An 18,141-nucleotide genomic window follows, 5' to 3' on the forward strand; every position below is an offset into this window, starting at 1 on the left:
CTTTTTATTTTTCCTTTTCAAAATAAAGCTTATACTTCGTTGGCACTTTAGTGTCGTGCCAAGAAAAGGCTTAAAGTGCCATTTATATGGAACAAACATGCTCTTCTCTTTTGCTGTTTCTGCATGGAACCAGGCTTTTTTCCTCTGCGCTTTGTCATCGGATTGTAAAATTTGCTTTATATGAAAGAACTGGAATCATTATTTTATTCTCTCTAGCATAACAGTAGCTTGTTAAAGTTACTTTGCGAACTTGAGACTTTGCCCTTTTTGAGTCTTATGCTTTTCTGTGTACTGGTTCTCTTTTGTACAATCTGTGTAACTGGTGTTGATGTTATTTGCAGGCGCTTGGGCACTTGGCCTGTGGCCATGCTTGCTCAAAGCAAAGCGAAGGCAATAGTGGAGGGTCCCGTATGCAATGGAACGCAAGTAATTGGGTGGCACACAAATGAGAAGAGTGAAGGTTTCATGTTGATATGTCAGGATTCGCATTTTACAGCACAATACTCTGGAACCCCAAGAGATGGCATCGCCCCAATTTAGGTGCCATACGGCAATTAGACACCGTGAAGGATGGGTTTCAAGTATGCACCGTATCTTTTAGATTCTTTCATATTCCGCATTTTTTCTCTACTTAGTTTAATTATGATCCATTTTCTTCGAAAATTGTGAAAGTACGACAGTATGTAATGGGTATGTTTAACAAATAATCAAGTTTTCTTATAGAAAGATACACAACACAAGCTTGTTGCAGTTGTTGGAGTCTTGGGAGTGCTGACTTAGATTGCCTAGTCATGGGCTTGAGTCTTCCCTACAATCAGGAGTTGCTTATCTCCTATGATTTGTGGACACGGACAGAGTGTCAGACACGGTAAACTCCCAAAAGTTAGAAACGGGGACACGGCTAAAATAGAAAGTACATATAATCATGATTTGTGAATATGAAGTTGTGTGCCGAGTTTTGACACGGATACGAGGTATCTAACATGGCAACCCCTAAAAATCTAGAAATAGTACACACACATACACACACATACATATAAAGTTACTGACACTTCTAGCAGGACACTTAAAAGTGTCTAAAGGAGTGTTGGCACATGAGGACAAGTGTCATGTCAGATACGACACGACACATGTGTCGGCAATAAATTCAAAGTGTCGGCCAAATCATAGCTTATCTCAGTTTCTTAACTGCACTTCAATAGAAAATGGTGAACTTAGCTAAGCAATCCTCAGTTTTCACGAAGTGGTTTAACCTCAAGATTTTGGAAATTACTGTAGCTTTGTGGGCTATTGAATCCTCCTGATTTAAATCACTGGCATTTTCTTGTTCTGGTATTTTAATCCATAAGTAGAGTGGATTCCCTTGTACTCATGGTGGTATTAATTTGGTCTAGAATTGCAAATTGAAAATACTGAACTGAAGGAGATATTAAGCTGATTGTTGTGTTGACTATGTTCTGTCATATTATATGTTATTACCTACCAAAAAAAAAAAAATATTTGTTATTACCTTTTTTGGTATTTTCTGTTTTTAGGGAATGCAATTGACAGAGTGACGGACTTCTTTTTAATTTGGTGAATGTTTAAGTAGATGCCTCTTTATAAATCTTTGCTACCTACATTTTGTTTCTCTAACACCAAAGTGCCTGGTGTTTTTGTTCATACTAGCATAAGAAGGAAGAGTCCAATTTACTCTTTCCAATAATGAATTTTATATTGTCATTAACATTTTTTCGTGAACTTAAGTCCAACTTGTGCAACATTATCATACTTCCAGGATATATAACATATCTTTTCTTTTTTCTGTAGGAAACTACATTTATAGAGCAGGTAGTTGAAGATGAAAGCCAAATGGAAGGAATACCTTACGACTGTTCGACGGTCATGAACTGGCACCTCCATTTAGAAGCTCATGGTCTTGCTTATCCTCGAGGTTGGATACTTCAGAAGAACCTTGATGTTGTTATCCCCCTCAAGTAGTAATGGCCTCAGCTGCATAATTCTTTGCCAAGACAGGTGTGCATCTCAATATGCCTTGGTCATTGTGCATTTCCTTTTTCTAGATCTTCCAAATGTCAGTTTCAGAACTAGGGGAAAACACTGATCGTATCAAGGGTAAAAGCTCCGCTAGAGAAGTTTCCTGGATATTTAATTCGCCTATGTTAATGTTCCTCAGTGTTGCAGTCGATGTTACCTTTATAATTGTATTGATAAATACATACAACATTCCTGTGTTGCATCAGTACGGGTACGAGTATCAGAATCCGACACGGGTATTGAGTGGCGGATTTCACAAACCTCAAAAAGAAAGCTTCATATATTCGCCAAAATATTCTAATCAATTCTCAAATTTTAATTAAAAAATAATAATATATTGAAATTTTGAATATATTAAGTAAATATAATGTTTGATTTTTATATAACAAACTATTTTAGGATGGACAAAAGACAAAACATGCGGTAGTTGTGGTAGTAGTATTCAGGAAAAAAAACGTATTCAGAAAAAAAGTTTTTTATATGAAAAAAAAAGTATTCAGAAAACGCCATTTACTTTTTACCTTTCAAAAAAAAAAGTATTCAGAAAAAAAGAAGTAAAAAAGACCTAGAAGTGTCACTGTGAATACTGAAGTATTGGAATCCGAGACGTGTTCAGCACGGTTAGAATCCATGTAACAGAGATGCATTCAAAACATTTTGTCGAATACCGAGCATGATTTTACCAAACTTTTATCGCTGTTCATTTGATGATTTATGTCATTTTGTTGTTTTTGTTTTAGAAATCAAGTCTCTTGCTAAGCATTATTTGATCAATTATTTGATCAGAATTTTCTCAATCCTTAGAAAAAAAAGGTCATTGCATATGCTGGTTATTTTATACAAGATCAGAGGGATGTTCTGTAACTTTTCTTCATTTCATCATTTGTTCCAAAGATCCATATTCTCATTCGCTCTTGTATTCTATTAAATTTTCAGATATGTTCTTGGACAACAACTGATCACCACGGATACCGTCACCGGCAACAATCAGTTGAAGACTATCATAGAATCTATATCTGATATTCTTTTGTGGGAACGAACAGAATCTATATCTGCTATTCTTTTGCGGGAACGAATATTCATCTCATCGTAGAGTGATTTTTGTTTGTATCGTGGGGTTTCAATTGGCCCATGACTCCTCTAGCAAGCACGCCAAATGGCGCTCAATGCTTGTGGATTCTTTCAATTTTCTGCAATGTTGGTGAGCCTCTTTCAAGTAAGAAGCTGCTTTCTCCGCAATTTTGTGTTCATGTGAAGAAAATGTCTTTTTTTTATCACTTGTAATTTGTTCTGGTCTTTGGTCATTCTTATGTTTTCACCTTCATTCAGTTAATCTCATTAGAAATTTTTCCTTCATTCCAAGATATGTACATTTACATTATGGTAATGGTAAAGATATCAAATATTCCTCTCTCTCTCTCTCTCTCTCTCTCTCTCATATTTATACATGGTTTTCTAGGGACCACCGCAGAAGGCATTTTGCGGACGGGCTGCTGAATGAGAGAGCAGCCACGTAGGCCTACTTTTCAACAGATTTTGTCTTATTTATTTAATTCATCTGAGGTGGCTTCCCTCTCATGCAATGGCAGGACGCAGCCACATAGGCCCTTTGGTCAGGGGGTGTTTGTAAATGTCTGCGTTTCTTGTAAACTTGGGATAAAGATCCGAATTTCACAGAAAAGAGAGAGTGTGGCCAATGCCTTACAAGCTTGCGATTTTGGGAAATTGCAGGGGGAGAGTTTTTTAACTTTAAAAATTGGTTTTCTACTTCCTGGAATCGGTTCTTGGTTCCCGAGAGTGATTCTTAATTCCCGAGGGGTAGTTTTTGTTCTAAAGAGTTGGTTTTTTGTTCAGTGCCGTGTAAGAATGGGCTTTTTGGTGGTGCCGTGTGAAGACCGGCTTTGTTTTCAAACAAATTCGTTTTAATAAAATATTTTTACTTTGAAAACTAGAGAGAGATCGAGAGAAAGACCAGAGAAGCTCCGGGACTCATCATAGGAAACGTCCTCACGACAACCTATCATTAGCACGTCTTGACAAAATTGGGTGTCTACAGCGGCGTAGAATCGGGGAGTAGGGGAATAAGTAGGGAGTGCCATTACCAATATAGAGGGGGGGAAGAGAGAAAGAGAGCAAAATGCACAATTCCCAAGTTTTTTCAAGCCAAATTCCACTTTTTTGGGGAATTTGATTTGAAAGTTACGAGGGGACAAGAATTCTACCTCAGCAGACATGTAATTATTACTCAGAAAACATCAAAGGGAGTCAATGGGAAGTTTAATAATATATTGGCAACCAAATGGGGGAATGACTTCTCGAATTCAACCAAAATCCCTATGGCTGCCTAGATTTCGTACAACCAAAGAAGGTTCAGCCAATTCGCACCATCTTCTCGCTCATCTCCTTCCCTTCCTCTCCCTACCCCTCTCTAAACTCATGGGTAGCTAATATTCCTTGGAAAAATGTTTCATGGTTGCGGACATGGCCTAAACGTTTTTCGTGCTTCTAAAAGGGCCTTACGAAACCAGCCCAACCATTGGGAAATGAATCTAATCTTGTTGGGCCGCACATCTATCTAAACATTCGCATCTCGGCTATACTCATCTTATGCACATGCCGCTTCTTGGCGGCCCAACATTCTGAGCCGTACAGCATGGCTGGCCTCACAACTGTCTTATAAAAACTTTTCCTTCAACTTGGTAGGTATTTTACGGTCACAGAGAACTCCTGAAGCATGCTTCCAATTCAACTAACCTGCTCTTATTCTTCACGGAAGAAGAGAAAACTTTAGAAACTTACCTTTGGCGCACGAGCGGGTAGCGGCCTACGCATTAATGACGTAAAAGGATCCCTTGTCCGGTGGTGCTCTCTTGTGGTTGCCGGTGCAAAAAACACACAATAGAAGGAACCCTCGTTTACCGGATGAAGAAATATGACTATTCTAATGCATATGCACTTGAGCGCAAAATGGTCTTTTGGACTGTACGGCGCCATCCGTTAGTGAAAAGAGTTGAAAGTACCACCCACATTAATTTCAGAAATAAAATGTAGTCTCTCACTCATTTTTCTTTCTTATTATTAATTATCCGTACCCCCAACTTGTACTTTTGTCTCAACGATGCATTTACGTAAGCAGGTAAAAGTAAGTGGGAGGTGCTTATTCAATATCCAAACCAATAAATTCAAGGGAAATGATATCCTTCGCCTAGGGGTGGCCAACCGGTTCGGTTCTCGGTTCATTTTTTTTCGGTTCTCGGTTCATTTTTTTTCGGTTCTCGGTTCCATGAACCGTAAGAACCGAACCGAACCGTACTACACAGTAGGACCGAACCGAACCGGACCGAACATAATCGGTTCGGTCCGGTTCGGTTCTTCGGTTCTAATGGGTAATTATTAATTATTAATTGTAATTTATAAAAACTTTTAATTAAAGTTATTATATAAGTTACTTTCTTATTATAAGAATAGTATTAACTATTACTTATTAATATTATAAGTAATTTATATTATTAAGTATATGTATAATAGAAATATAAAAATATTATATATATATATATATATATTCAAAGTTCGGTTCTTCGGTTCCGGAACCGAACCGAAATTTTTCGGTTCTTCATCAGTGGAACCGAACCGGACCAAAAATATTTTTTTACAGTTCGGTTCCGGTTCGGTTCTTCGGTTCCGGTTCGGTTCTTCGGTTCTGGTTCGGTTCTGGCCACCCCTATCCTTCGCCCCCCCTCGATGGATAAAATCCCCCCCTTTAACGTTACCCCCGTTAACTTTGAAAGGTAAGGAAAAACGTTACAGGCGGTGAATTTATCCTAGGTAGTGAACCATTCTCACGGAAAAGGGGGGGATTTTATCTGTCCGGGGGGGGGGGGGGACTATTTTGAAATGTTCTCAAAAAAGATGGGACTATTTTGAAACATTTTCTAGGTAATCTGCTATCCTCGTGCATAAAGATAATTAATTCTATCGTTCTAGTCTAGTCTGGATTTCTGGCCACATTCTCAATAGGGCCCTCTTATTTCTCGGCTCCAAGCTCAGGTTATGAAAGAAGTAACCAACCCAATCTACATGGTCAAGGAGTGCAAACAATCTTAGGAACTGGTTTGGATGGGGTCAGGTTGAGGCTGACCTTAGCCCAACTCGGGTAGCGTTTCCTCAAACCCTTACCCAACCCGCCTATAAATCTCACAACCCTAACCCAACTTGTCTAACCCATCTTTCCCAAATTGGGTTGTGTTGGCCTTGGTCACGATCATGAAAATCTAAATAAAATTATAGGGCGGGCGGGTTTGGATCGGACCTCAACCCTAGCACAACCTAAAATCCAATTGGGCTGACTTTCCCAAAGCTAACCCAACCACTCACAAGGAAATGGCAACCCAACCCAAGCTTAAATCGAGTTGAACCCATTGGGTTCACATTGAGCCCAGCCCAAGTTGCACAACTATAGGAAACCCTAACATCACACCGTTACATTACATTGATGATCAATAGGCCAGGATCATCAATAAAAGGCAGGATCATAGGCATTGGGAATGCCATATAATGACTGTTTTCGTTAGGGTTCCACTCCAATGGCAGTGTAGTTGGGATTATTATCAAACCGCGTGTCACAGAAAGAGGTGTATCTAAAATCCAGACCGTCGATCTTGCAGATCATTGCGTAATAACCCCTAAATGAGGCTTCATGGATGAAGGGAAAAGGATCATCCGATCAAGGTGGGGCAGATGACAAATCAAAGGACAGATCGCATCCATTTGGCAAATTTGGGGCTAAGAAAGTGACTGATAAGAAGAGCCTAACAGCCAGTGTCTTTTAAACAATTTTATTCTTGTTAACGAAAGCCAGGATATCTTTTTAATAACTTTTTAAAAACATTTTGTTAAATGCACCCCCACCTAGGTGTGGTGAGACCACTTGAGACATTCTTCAGTGCCTGAAAAAATCTGATGGGTTTTCAATTTCCACTACCTGATTACTACACAACAGAGAAATCCAGAAAAATAAAACAAGTTGCTATAGATAGCCGTACACGTGTTCTTATTGCTCTAGATTGAACAGAGGAAGAACATCATGATAAAATTAAAATAAATTAAGCTAAAACAAAAGGGCAAAAAATAAAAATAAAAATAAAATTAGAACCCCGTTCAATCAAATATATAAACACAGCTATGGTACATTCATTAGAGCTGCTTTTCGGACAAAGAATCCTCCTCTTTTGACCGCGATTCCCATCACGGAGGAGCGATCAGCGGAAATGTGGGATGCCCATCTGTTTCTGTTTCGTTCACAATGGCGGCCGTGGGATTGTAATCTCCCATTAATTTGCCGCCTGGAGTAACCTGAATAGGTACAGTGTCGAGTTCAGGCAATTGAAGGTTTCAGAGATCATGTCAGGGTCGCACCATGAATGGAAGAACTCGTGTCTGATGCATGGATGGAAGCTGGCAAATATGATCTCGACGTCTGGGATTCATTAACGAGGCCCAGAACCACTAGCGTTGCCCTGCTTTTGTGCAAAAAAAATCAGCTTAGAATGACACATGCAAAGCAAAAAATTTTAAGTACATGGATTTTCAAGCATTATAATTTTTCTAGATGAAAAAGGAGATCATTGGTTCATAGACAAGGGAACAACATTAAATTAAAACAATGGGTTTCTGTTGGAGTTTTTATTAGCTGAGATGAGGCATAGCAATGGGTTTTTATTAGAGTTTTTTTGGTTTTTGCTATGATTTGTGGACACGGACAAGGAGTGTCGGACACGGCAAACTCCCAAAATTTAGAAACGGGGACACGGCTAAAATAGAAAGTACATGTAATCATGATTTGTGGACACAGATTCGTGTGCCGAGTTTCGACATGGATACGCGGTATCTGAAATGAAATCCCTTAAAAATCTAGAAATAGTGGCACACTCGAACACATACATACATATGAAGTTAGTGACACTTCTAGCTATACACATAAAGTGTCTAAAGGAGTGTCGACACGTGTGGACACGGGTTTCGTGTCGGACACGACACGTGTGTCGGCAATAAATTCAAAGTGTTGGCCAAATCATAGGGTTTTTGCTGTACAAGTGTTGTTTGCATTGGTGGGCCGTTGATGTAATCCATTTACAGTCATCAATAAATTTGTCATCTTTCAAAAAAGTTAGTTTCACAGCGAAGTATCAAGAGAGAAGTAGAAACAAATGAAATGCCCAAGAAAGTAATCCTTGGAGGAGCTTTTATTTCATGAAAGTCTGCAAGGCAGTTTCAAAACAAGATATTAGTGATCTAGAAAGAAATGACATACCGAGAGACAGAAATCTTAAACATTCAAAGTTAAAAAATTGATGAAAAGTTCTCAACAAGATTTGTGGTTAATAATCTCATTGAGTAAGCACATTGTATGGGCCTTTGAATCTTTTTAGAGGCGAATTGTGTAAATTGGAATTATATCTTTCTAGGTTTAGCCAGAGCCAACATCAAACGAGGTAGACTCACAAAAGTACCCTTTAACATTTGTTCATTGTTCGAGTGCAGTACATAGGTGCTCTACAGAAATTTCGGCTGAGGATGTCTAAATTTAAATACAATATCCCACTGAAAATATAAATGTGTATAATGCAACTGAACAACATATTGTAACACGCTTTCTCTGAACTTCTATCTTAAGCCATAGCTTATGTCTAAAGCCCAAAGAAAATTATGAAGAATGGCTTCACAGAAAAGAAACATAATTGAGCCTTTAGCTAAATGGTAAAGGCTTTGTTCTTCAACCTAGAGGTCGGAGGATCAATCCTTCTCCTCCCCCCCCACAGCCACACACACGCAGACCCAAAAAAAAAAAAAGCAAAAAGAAAAAAGAAGGAAGCATAGTGAAGGACCCCTGCCATTTCCTGATTCAAGAACTCATTAATGAAAAGAGAAGGGCAGATGTTGGCCAACTTTCATGGTGGCTTGTTAGCTAAAGTGACCGTATCATAGGTTACCAGGCCCATTCAACCTGTATGTTAAAATTTACAGTTAAAATATGTACACAATGAATGCCCTCGAGTAAGGAAATTTCATTTTTCAATAAATTGTTGCTGTACAAATATGAACCCACCCCGCAGGGAATACCCAAAGTTTCACCGGTATTCAATTTGTTCATACTGGAGTCTCTCCTATTATAACATTAGTCACTGCATTAAAGATGTAGCTGAAATATCTAACACGATTTTTGGGGCAGATCAGATTATAATATTTCTGTGAAAAACCCATTTAAAACCAATACTACTTTGTGGCATTTTATAAAAACTCCAGTACTGTGCATGTAAAAAAACCTTGGAAAAGATCCATACTCAACTTAACTAAGCTTTGTCCCAAACTAGTTGGGGTCGGCTTGGAAAAGATCCATATAACTGGAAATTGTACAGCTGATTCTATGTGGCAAGAGTGTGGGACTAGGTCGGTGGTTCAGTCAAGAAATACCTTGGCAATGAGGTTCTTATGATTGGCTGGTTGGCATGAGTAGCAAGCGGACCTCTGAGGTTAGCGTGTCGACTCAGAGCACTCTCTAGCTGAGGAGGGGGTAACTGAAACAGCAAATGGACATTAAATGATAAACTAAAAGTGTGGTGGACTGTGGAAGATATCAAATGAAAAGACCATATAATACCTGTAAAAGCACCCGAAAAGAGTGTGGTTGCGTCTGTGAAGCACATTTCAAGAATCCCACCCACAACTTTGGCATCTTCCATATCTGTTTACAAAAAATTCACATTGATTATATTCACACCGTTGCTACTAAAAGAACCAACCGGAATGCCCACATAATTTTAGGTAAAGTTTGAAACTGAAACTCAAGACAAAGAACAATAACAAGACATCCATTTTTCAAGAATCATAAGTGGCAAAATGTCTTGTAAACATGCAGATTTCTCTTTCTTTGTTGTGTTACAGCATATACATAATAAAGATCAGACGTAACTAGGGTTTAGATGATGCATCCAGGTCTGGTTCGATAGCTCAAAGGGGTCTGGTTCGACAGCTCAAAGGGGTCTGGTTCGACAGCTCAAAGGGTCTATGCAGACGATGGACATTGATCCATGACATTTGGCAAAGAAATAAATTCAGGGGGAGTTCAAAAGAGAAATATTAATTACTGAACTCAGTATTGTAACAACCACATATCAACCTTAGATTCCAGAATGTTTATCAAGAAAGCAATTGTAATCTAAATGAAAATTACATACACACATAAACTACAAGCGATATTTATCAAATTGGTTGGTTTTGGTATTACCAAGTACGACTCATGGATGAGACTAAATTATGTATATATTCATAAGATAACCGATCATATTACAATGGGTTTGCTACCGAGTGCCCTTAGGGCATCCGTTAAGGTGCATTGGAAATGATATTTTACAATCACTTCACATTGTTTGATAAAAATACTCACATTCTATGAATTTATTATCAAAAGATGTGTAAAATATCATTTCCAATGCACCTTAACGGGTGCCCTAAGGGCACTCATTAGCAAAACCCTATTACAATAGATATTTATTTATTTATTTATTTTATCAAGTACATAAACGTATATATGACTGTCAGTTTATAGCTTATTTATGATATCACCTATATTCCATGATTAGACATTTTATTACCTTTTTATCACACCAACTTGCATACAGTTTTGGCTTAATAATATTTATCTTATTTTCAATATTACTATAGTAATACATTTATTATCATCAAATATCAACTACTGATCGATTATATAACCAATAAATCAATTTAGAGAGTATAACATGCTGCCGGTCTATTTTGGTGTATTTAACATTACAAGTTTCCTTCATAACTCTTTATGAGTATCCAAAGTCTAAACCCTCCTAGGATTCCAACTGCATGGCGCAGGTAATTCAAGCAGCAATTCAAGAGTTAAAAGGGTTCCCAGCTGCTGAATTAGAGATAAAAGACGTAAGAGATTTGAAACATTTTCTCGGAATAGAGGTTGCCTGGTCGAGAAAGGAAAACTTCATATCACAAAGAAAACATGTGCTGGATCCACTTAAGCCTCAAGGATATAGCGAAACTCGTCGTATATCTTGTAGAAATGCCTATTGATTCTAGTCATGTACTTAATAAGAGTGAAGGGGAGTTGCTTTCTAACAAGGGAAACTTTCAAAGGCTTGTTGGTAGACTTTTATACCTTTCCCTAACCCGACGTGACACAATTTATGCAGTGAGAGTCACCGGTCAGTACACGCATGCTCCTAAAGACTCAAGACCTTGAAGAGGTAGAAAGGATTCTAAGGTATCTTAAATCCTCACCAGGGAAAGACCTTCTAATCACTAATCATGGTTATCAATTGATCCATACATTGATACATAGTGGGCAGGTTCTCTTAATGATAGAAGGTCAACATCCAGTTATTGCACATTTGTAGCAGGCAATTTGGTAACGTGAAGAAGCAAGAACCAATCGGTGGGGGCTGGGTCAAGAATGGAGGCTGAATACAAGGCTATGACACACGATATAATAAGTGTTGTGGTTGAAGATCTTATTATCTGAGACCGAGTTTGATATGAGAGGTTCCAGTGGGGCTTTTGTGGAATTGATTTTACAACAACATCAATCTGGTTTCAAACAGCTTAGTGTGATTAAGATGTGTGAAGCACTGTACTCCCCTAATTAATCATTTTCTTGCCCGAGTCAACGAAAAACTGACCAGATAAGGGGGTGCAAATATCATTTCACTATACCGAGTATGATACTTGACCTTGTGACAATCAACATAGCTCATAATCCAATAAAACAGGGCAAAACTAAGCATATAGAGGAGGACAACCACTTTATCAAATAAAAGATAGCTTCACAAGAAGTTTATCTGCCATTTGTTAATACTAGAGATCAGTTGACTGACATTCTTACAAAAGGTGTAGTAGAGACGAAGCTAAATCCACTATTGAGCAAGTTGGGTATGATGGATATCCATGCTCCATTTGAGGGGAGAGTTGAGATACAATTGGTATTGTATAAACTGAAAGGGCATAATTGGTATTTTTGGTTGTATTATATATATATATATGAGGAAAGTGCCTCTAGTCTCTCCCCTAGATAAGCTTATCTACTCCTCCCTTTAAAAAAACACAGTGGGCCCACGTTGTTTGGATGATCCAAAGCATTCATTTGATAGGTCCTAACATAGATAGGGTGTGCCCAAAAAATCAGCACCAAAGGGTCATCCTAGAACTTCGTTTTGTGGTGCCTTGTGGTACCCAGAATAGACACATATAAACGTCCACGTTTATATGCGTCCATTTTGGACACGGTGTGCCCAACAAAATGAAGTTCTAGGATGACCCTTTGGTGCTGATTTTTTGAGCACACCCTATCTATGTTAGGACCTATCAAATGAATGCTTTGGATCATCCAAACAACGTGGGCCCACTGTGTTTTTTTAAAGGGAGGAGTAGATAAGCTTATCTAGGGGAGAGACTAGAGACACTTTCCTCATATATATATATATATATATATATATATATATATATATATATATATATATATATATATATAAGATTAGAGGGGGAGGGGAATCTAACCCTGATTTTCTCCCTAATCATTTTCTGCAATAATTTCCTGACAAGTCAGATCATCAACCTCACAAAATATTGAAACTTGAGATGGGCCATGGACAAAATGAAAATATCATTTCAGGAAAAGGTTTCAGTGTATAGAACTTGAGTATGTTTAAATAAAGAAGAATGAAAGCACACGTTGGAAGTGTTAACAGATCTAGTACCTGCTTACTCACGAGTTTAGAGAGTATTTCCATAACAAAATCAACCTGAAAGATAATAACAAACATGTCAAGAAATTTTCTTTCTGCATATAAGATTGTGAGAAAATAATTAAGATAATAAAAACACGAAAAAAAAACAATGAAACACTTAATGCCCTTCCAGATGTACTGTAATTTAATCAGAACAATACCGTAAGATTTTTACATTCGTTGTACAAAAAATAAAAATAAGAAACTCAATAGTAGCATATTCTGCCGAACACAAGATTTCCAAGTCAAACATTCAATTCGATAATCGCTATAGAGAAGCCAATTGCACTGTTTGACAAATAGACATCAAATATGTGAAAATACATGCAGAGTCAACATAACAGTCTGAAAATATGCTGTAAAGAGAACTATTGAGAAACAAAATATTGTGCCCACTCATAATAGACTTCTTTCTCATCCATCTTCTAGATCTTATTTCAATCCCACATATTAATCACTATTAGTGTTGCCATATAAACTTCAACAAAATAAAATTGTTGGTCATATCTGCTCTTGAAATTTCCTACACTTCACCCTTTGAAGGAAGTCTCCGGCACATTCTGAATAAATTTTCTCAAAGTTCCAATCAATAAAAATTGAAGGGACATGAAATTGATCGCCTCAGCAATGCTGTCAAGTCGCCAAGGTCAAACTAGACATCAGAAATTTGCAGTACTGCACTAAATTTCTGTTTGGTTTGCAGGAAATTTCTGCAAAAGTTTGGAAAGGAAAATTTATTATTTTCCTTTCCATTAAAAAAAAAAATTCTAAATTTTCTGACTTTTTTTTTACAAACAAGAAAATATAACATGAAGCAACCCTGTTAAATTTTTACTTCGAGGAAGCCTTCAGTTTATGATGATATCCCTCTCAATTAACAACAATCATATTTTTTCCCTCTAAATTCTCTTAGGCCCTGTTTGCAATCCAAACAGGGCCTAAGCGATCATAGTCCTTTCCCATTATAATTTTTTACCAAGTATCAATATTCAGTGGCAGTTTAAAACAAAACCACGCCCGATTTTCACTAGTAAAACATAAATCCACCAGCGTTGTAAACAGTTGATGCCTTAAAAATCTTAAATCATAAATTTTACTATGCAAGTCATTCCACGTAATCCACCTCAGTATAAAATCATAAATCTTCCAGCACAAAGACCCACAGGGAAAAGAAACGAAATTGGAGAATGGAAGTTACCAGAGCTGGAAAAGCATCAATAGATTGAATAACTGTTCTCATGAAGAGCAAAGGCAGAGGAGTTTGTTCAACCTGAAAAGTTAAGACTTATTGACATATGTTTCAATTATGTAATTAACTCCACATTGACATATGGTAATGTCTGTTTACCATCTGGTTCAAAGCTCTCGCTAAGACTTGCTGAGTGAAAACTGTGCGTTGCTCAAAACAAGCTGAACAAGCATCTGTTATCTGGAAAAATATCAAGCTCCATAAACATTTGATGTGGTTTTTTTTTGAAGAGTTAAAGAACTAATGTCATGCCCAGAAAAGAAAAGAAAAAAAAACCATGCCTTTTTTAGTGCAATTCCATGTCTCTCAGGGTCAATGTCATGAATTGCAACCAAAACTTCTGTTGGTGTTAATGCTGGACCTGTATGAGCGGAACCCTGCCATGCAACAACTTGGATTTTGAGAACATTTATAACGCACTTGTGATGAAAATTAATAATTTTTTACAGCTCTCAAATTGGTGGTTATCAATGATCCAGCTGTCTTTGATATTTTCTGATTTGATATTACTACTTAAAACAATTCAGTAAGCACCAATGATTGAATAAAAGAATAAGCAAAATTTACCTGCTGGTTTCACGTCATGAAGAGATAAGACAGACAGTTCATGATATTTCATATTCCCAGTACTAGGTATCCAATGAAAGGTTGTTGAAGCACAAACAAGAATTTCATTGTAATGGAAACTATAAAAGAGAGAGAGAGAGAGAGAGAGAGAGAGAGAGAGAGAGAGAGAGAGAGAGAGAGAGAGAGAGAGAGAGAGAGAGAGAGAGTCTACACTTAGTTTATTCCTTAGCTTCTAATAATGACAACAGATAATATATAAGTAAAACAGAATCCTGCACTCTGAGTGCGCCATGTGGCAATCCCTCTGCATCCCGTTTTTATATTTCTCCTGTTTTTATATTTGCCTTCTCATCTTCCCAAAAGTCTCCCTCTTCTCTTTCCAAATACACATCCATTAATACTTACCCATTGATGGCAAACAGCGTTTCCAAAACGGCATAGTCCAAAAGATGTTTTGTATTCTAAAGGGTCATTCCAGCATTTCCTATCCAATTCCAAAAAGTTAACGAAACGAAAGAAATTCATTTTGTTTTCATTTCATTGCACTGTTTTTTTATTTCCTATTTAATATCCCACCTAAACAAAACATATATGTTTCCTATTTCTATTTATTACCATTGCCTAAAATGAAACGAATGCTATTGATTTTTCATTTTATTTATTGCCTACTGATGGCTATTTACCTTATTTTGCTTCAACCATTATAAAGAAAGCTACTACCATTATAAAGAAATATTTTTTTCAACTCCCTCCCTCCGTACAAACTTCATCCCGCCCTTTTTTCTTGGCCTCATCTTTTCACCCATCCCTCCGCTCCGAAATTCACTTGCAGGCATTACCACGGTCGGAGCACTGGATTTGGAGATTTTCATGTGGTTGGTTCTTTTTTAACATTTCCTTTACTATCATTTCCTAATCTTAACTGCATCACAATTTGGTGTCTTTTTGCACTGTTTATATTCCTTTGCACTGTTTTACCTTTCTTTTTGTCACCATTTTCAGAGATACATTGCAGTCCTTCAGAAGCCATGGCTGTTAGCGGTCTCTTTTCCTAAATTCTATAGGGGTCAGTGTTTTGAATATTCTTTCACTTACGGTGCTTCATTTGATTCTTTGTTTTTGTTTGTTTTTCATTCCCGTGCAACACACGGGTTTACAACTAGTTGATATGTATACCTTGAAAGGTCGAGTCAAATGACACCCCACCCCCACCCCTTCGAGCTGAAGTGATCCATAGAAAATTTTCAGCTTGTCTGCAGTGAGCCCCTTTGTGAAGATGTTAGCAGCTCGATCATCATGACTAGCAACATAGGCCATCCCCAGTCGTGAGGTCTCACGAATGAAGTAATACTCTATATCAATGTGCTCTGTCCTAGTTTGGAAGACATGAATTTTCGGACAGCTTAATGTCACCTCCATTATAATGATAAAGGGTATGTGTGTCTGATCCCAGGTATGTGTGGTTTGTCCTAGTATGGAAGACATGATTTTGGGACAGCTTAGTGTCACCTCTATTATCACGATAAAGGTTATGTGTCTGATCCCAGGTGTGTATACTTTGTCCTAGTAAGGAAGACATGATTTTCGGACAGCATAATTAGTAAGCTGTGGTAGAAGCCACGGATCTATATCCTACCTCTGCGCCCCATCATAATTAGTCATGAATACTAAAAAGAAAAATAAACATGCCTACGTTGACCTAGTTTTGCCTTAGGCAAGTTCAATGACGTTTGAATTTTTTAACATTCTACTGAAGGACAACAAAAAACAAAAAAAAGAATAATGGTACCAGTTCAGAAAGTACCGATAAAAACTACAAGGTGCTTTGCCTGCATTGACAAGCACCATTTAATAACAGCTAATTGTCGCACATAGATATACCAAAGTGTAGGGTAATTTACTACATGTTTATGATTATAGGCATGATTTTAAATTTCCACCGAAACCGAAGTGAAATGACTGAAATGTTTCCATTTCCATCCACACCGAAATGATTCTGAGACCGTATGCATACTGAAAACAAAATCGTTAGTGCGTTATGTCATATCAGTACAGGTTATATCAATACATTTATGTGAATTGCATGTGAAATGTGGTATGTACTGAATTATCTGACATGAGCAACAACGCATGTCACTAGGTGTTTGATGTTATTAAACCATTATGGGTCGTAGTCTTCCTTATGTGCAGGATTCCAAGTGTGTACTCATTTTCTTTTTCAAGACCGCATGGGGTCTATCAAGACGATACCATAGACCTCAAATAGTGGCTTAGAATTGAAATGCGAATATAGCAAAAAACCATGAAATGAAAAGCACTTTTCACTCGTGTTTATTCTCGCATTTCCTGAAGTTTCAACTTGAAATTCTATCATTTCCATATGTTTCAAATACGTTTGTGATTTTACAAGACTTCCACCAAAATTTCGAACCTAAATCAAAATATTTCTGTTTCAGTGATGAACGGAACCGAAACTGAAACAAAAATTTAAAACCTTTTAGGTTTAATTTATTATGAGTTATTTATTTCACAATTTGGGTGTTCTACCTCTGTACGTATCCATGTTGCAGACTACTTTTAATGGAACGAAAAGTTGGAGTATGGAATCAGCATCTACCTATCGCATAGTTTGGAATTCCCCACGTGTGATAGGATAGGAAACCAAACGAAGCATTCAGTTATGTGTGCCATACCCTAGATATTGGTCTCTACTACCCGCCCTCATGATTGTATTCAGCATAACCAACACCAGGATACCCTAGTATATGATATGCTGTTTATTTTCTCTCTTCCAGTTCTGATATGAGTCACACCCTCCATATTGGCATCTGCACCCTGTCACCAGGATTGTTCGTAACAAACACTGGAGTATACAATATACATAATTTTTTATCTTCTTTTATGGAACTATTCTGGTTCTAGTATGGGGTCATATTCCCACTTTAAACATTCTGAACTACAAAACAGGGACGAAAGAATTCACTCGGGTGACTCGTAAGCTCCCATGAAACCTCAGATGCTAGAAGTAGCAGGATGAGAGGGTTGGAGTAGGAGCCAGAGCACCTACAAAAAAAATAGAAAATGAACTTTTCTGAGCCAAGGCATCTACAAATCACGAGACTCAAAGTAATTGTGTAAGCTATTCTCTGCATTAATGAGTACTCAACTCAACTAAGCCTTTGTCCCAAACTAGTTGGGGTCGGCACTCTCTGCATTAATGAGTATCTTGCATAATTCAATGTAAACACTAAGACAAATATACACAGAGGGACATTCATTAGAATCAATTTGCTCAATGTAAAGAATATATATGGGGACATTCATTAGAATCAACTCGACTCAAATGGAAATGGAGAACTGAGGAATTGCCCTAAATATGAATAATTATATGGACTCATTTTCAGCGTCTGCTACAAAAACCTTCTAGAGGCTTTAAGTTACTCACATAAACACAAATGGTTTCATTTC

At 37.5% G+C, this 18,141-nt stretch overlaps 1 protein-coding gene and 1 long non-coding RNA gene across 6 annotated transcripts in view; one reads left to right on the forward strand and one right to left on the reverse strand.

The window, feature by feature from the left end:
- The first annotated feature begins 269 nt into the window (after positions 1 to 269).
- LOC143854018 (uncharacterized) lies at positions 270 to 3,387 on the forward strand. The gene is made up of 3 exons (XR_013237331.1): positions 270 to 581; positions 1,810 to 2,016; positions 2,974 to 3,387. It is a non-coding gene; the product is annotated as an uncharacterized LOC143854018 (long non-coding RNA).
- A 3,635-nt stretch (positions 3,388 to 7,022) lies between these two features.
- Positions 7,023 to 18,141, reverse strand: part of LOC143854328 (symplekin) — a 77,185-nt gene continuing 66,066 nt past the window's right edge. For 2 of the 5 annotated variants that reach the window (XM_077364213.1, XM_077364211.1), the window contains exons 21-27: positions 14,388 to 14,483; positions 14,206 to 14,286; positions 14,056 to 14,127; positions 12,828 to 12,872; positions 9,695 to 9,778; positions 9,508 to 9,611; positions 7,023 to 7,556 (exon numbers count right to left, since the gene is read on the reverse strand). In XM_077364213.1, coding sequence (XP_077220328.1) covers positions 7,436 to 7,556; positions 9,508 to 9,611; positions 9,695 to 9,778; positions 12,828 to 12,872; positions 14,056 to 14,127; positions 14,206 to 14,286; positions 14,388 to 14,483 — 603 coding nt within the window. In that variant the 3' untranslated portion in view covers positions 7,023 to 7,435. Of the gene's footprint in view, positions 7,557 to 8,296; positions 9,041 to 9,507; positions 9,612 to 9,694; positions 9,779 to 12,827; positions 12,873 to 14,055; positions 14,128 to 14,205; positions 14,287 to 14,387; positions 14,484 to 14,821; positions 17,737 to 18,141 lie in introns of those variants that run through there. The other 3 variants (XM_077364212.1, XM_077364214.1, XM_077364215.1) reach the window with 3 other exon arrangements.

The sequence above is a fragment of the Tasmannia lanceolata genome, unplaced genomic scaffold (assembly GCF_043159265.1).
Source record: "Tasmannia lanceolata isolate RefF3 unplaced genomic scaffold, GAP_Taslan_0.1 ptg000020l, whole genome shotgun sequence".
Taxonomy (NCBI): domain Eukaryota; kingdom Viridiplantae; phylum Streptophyta; class Magnoliopsida; order Canellales; family Winteraceae; genus Tasmannia; species Tasmannia lanceolata.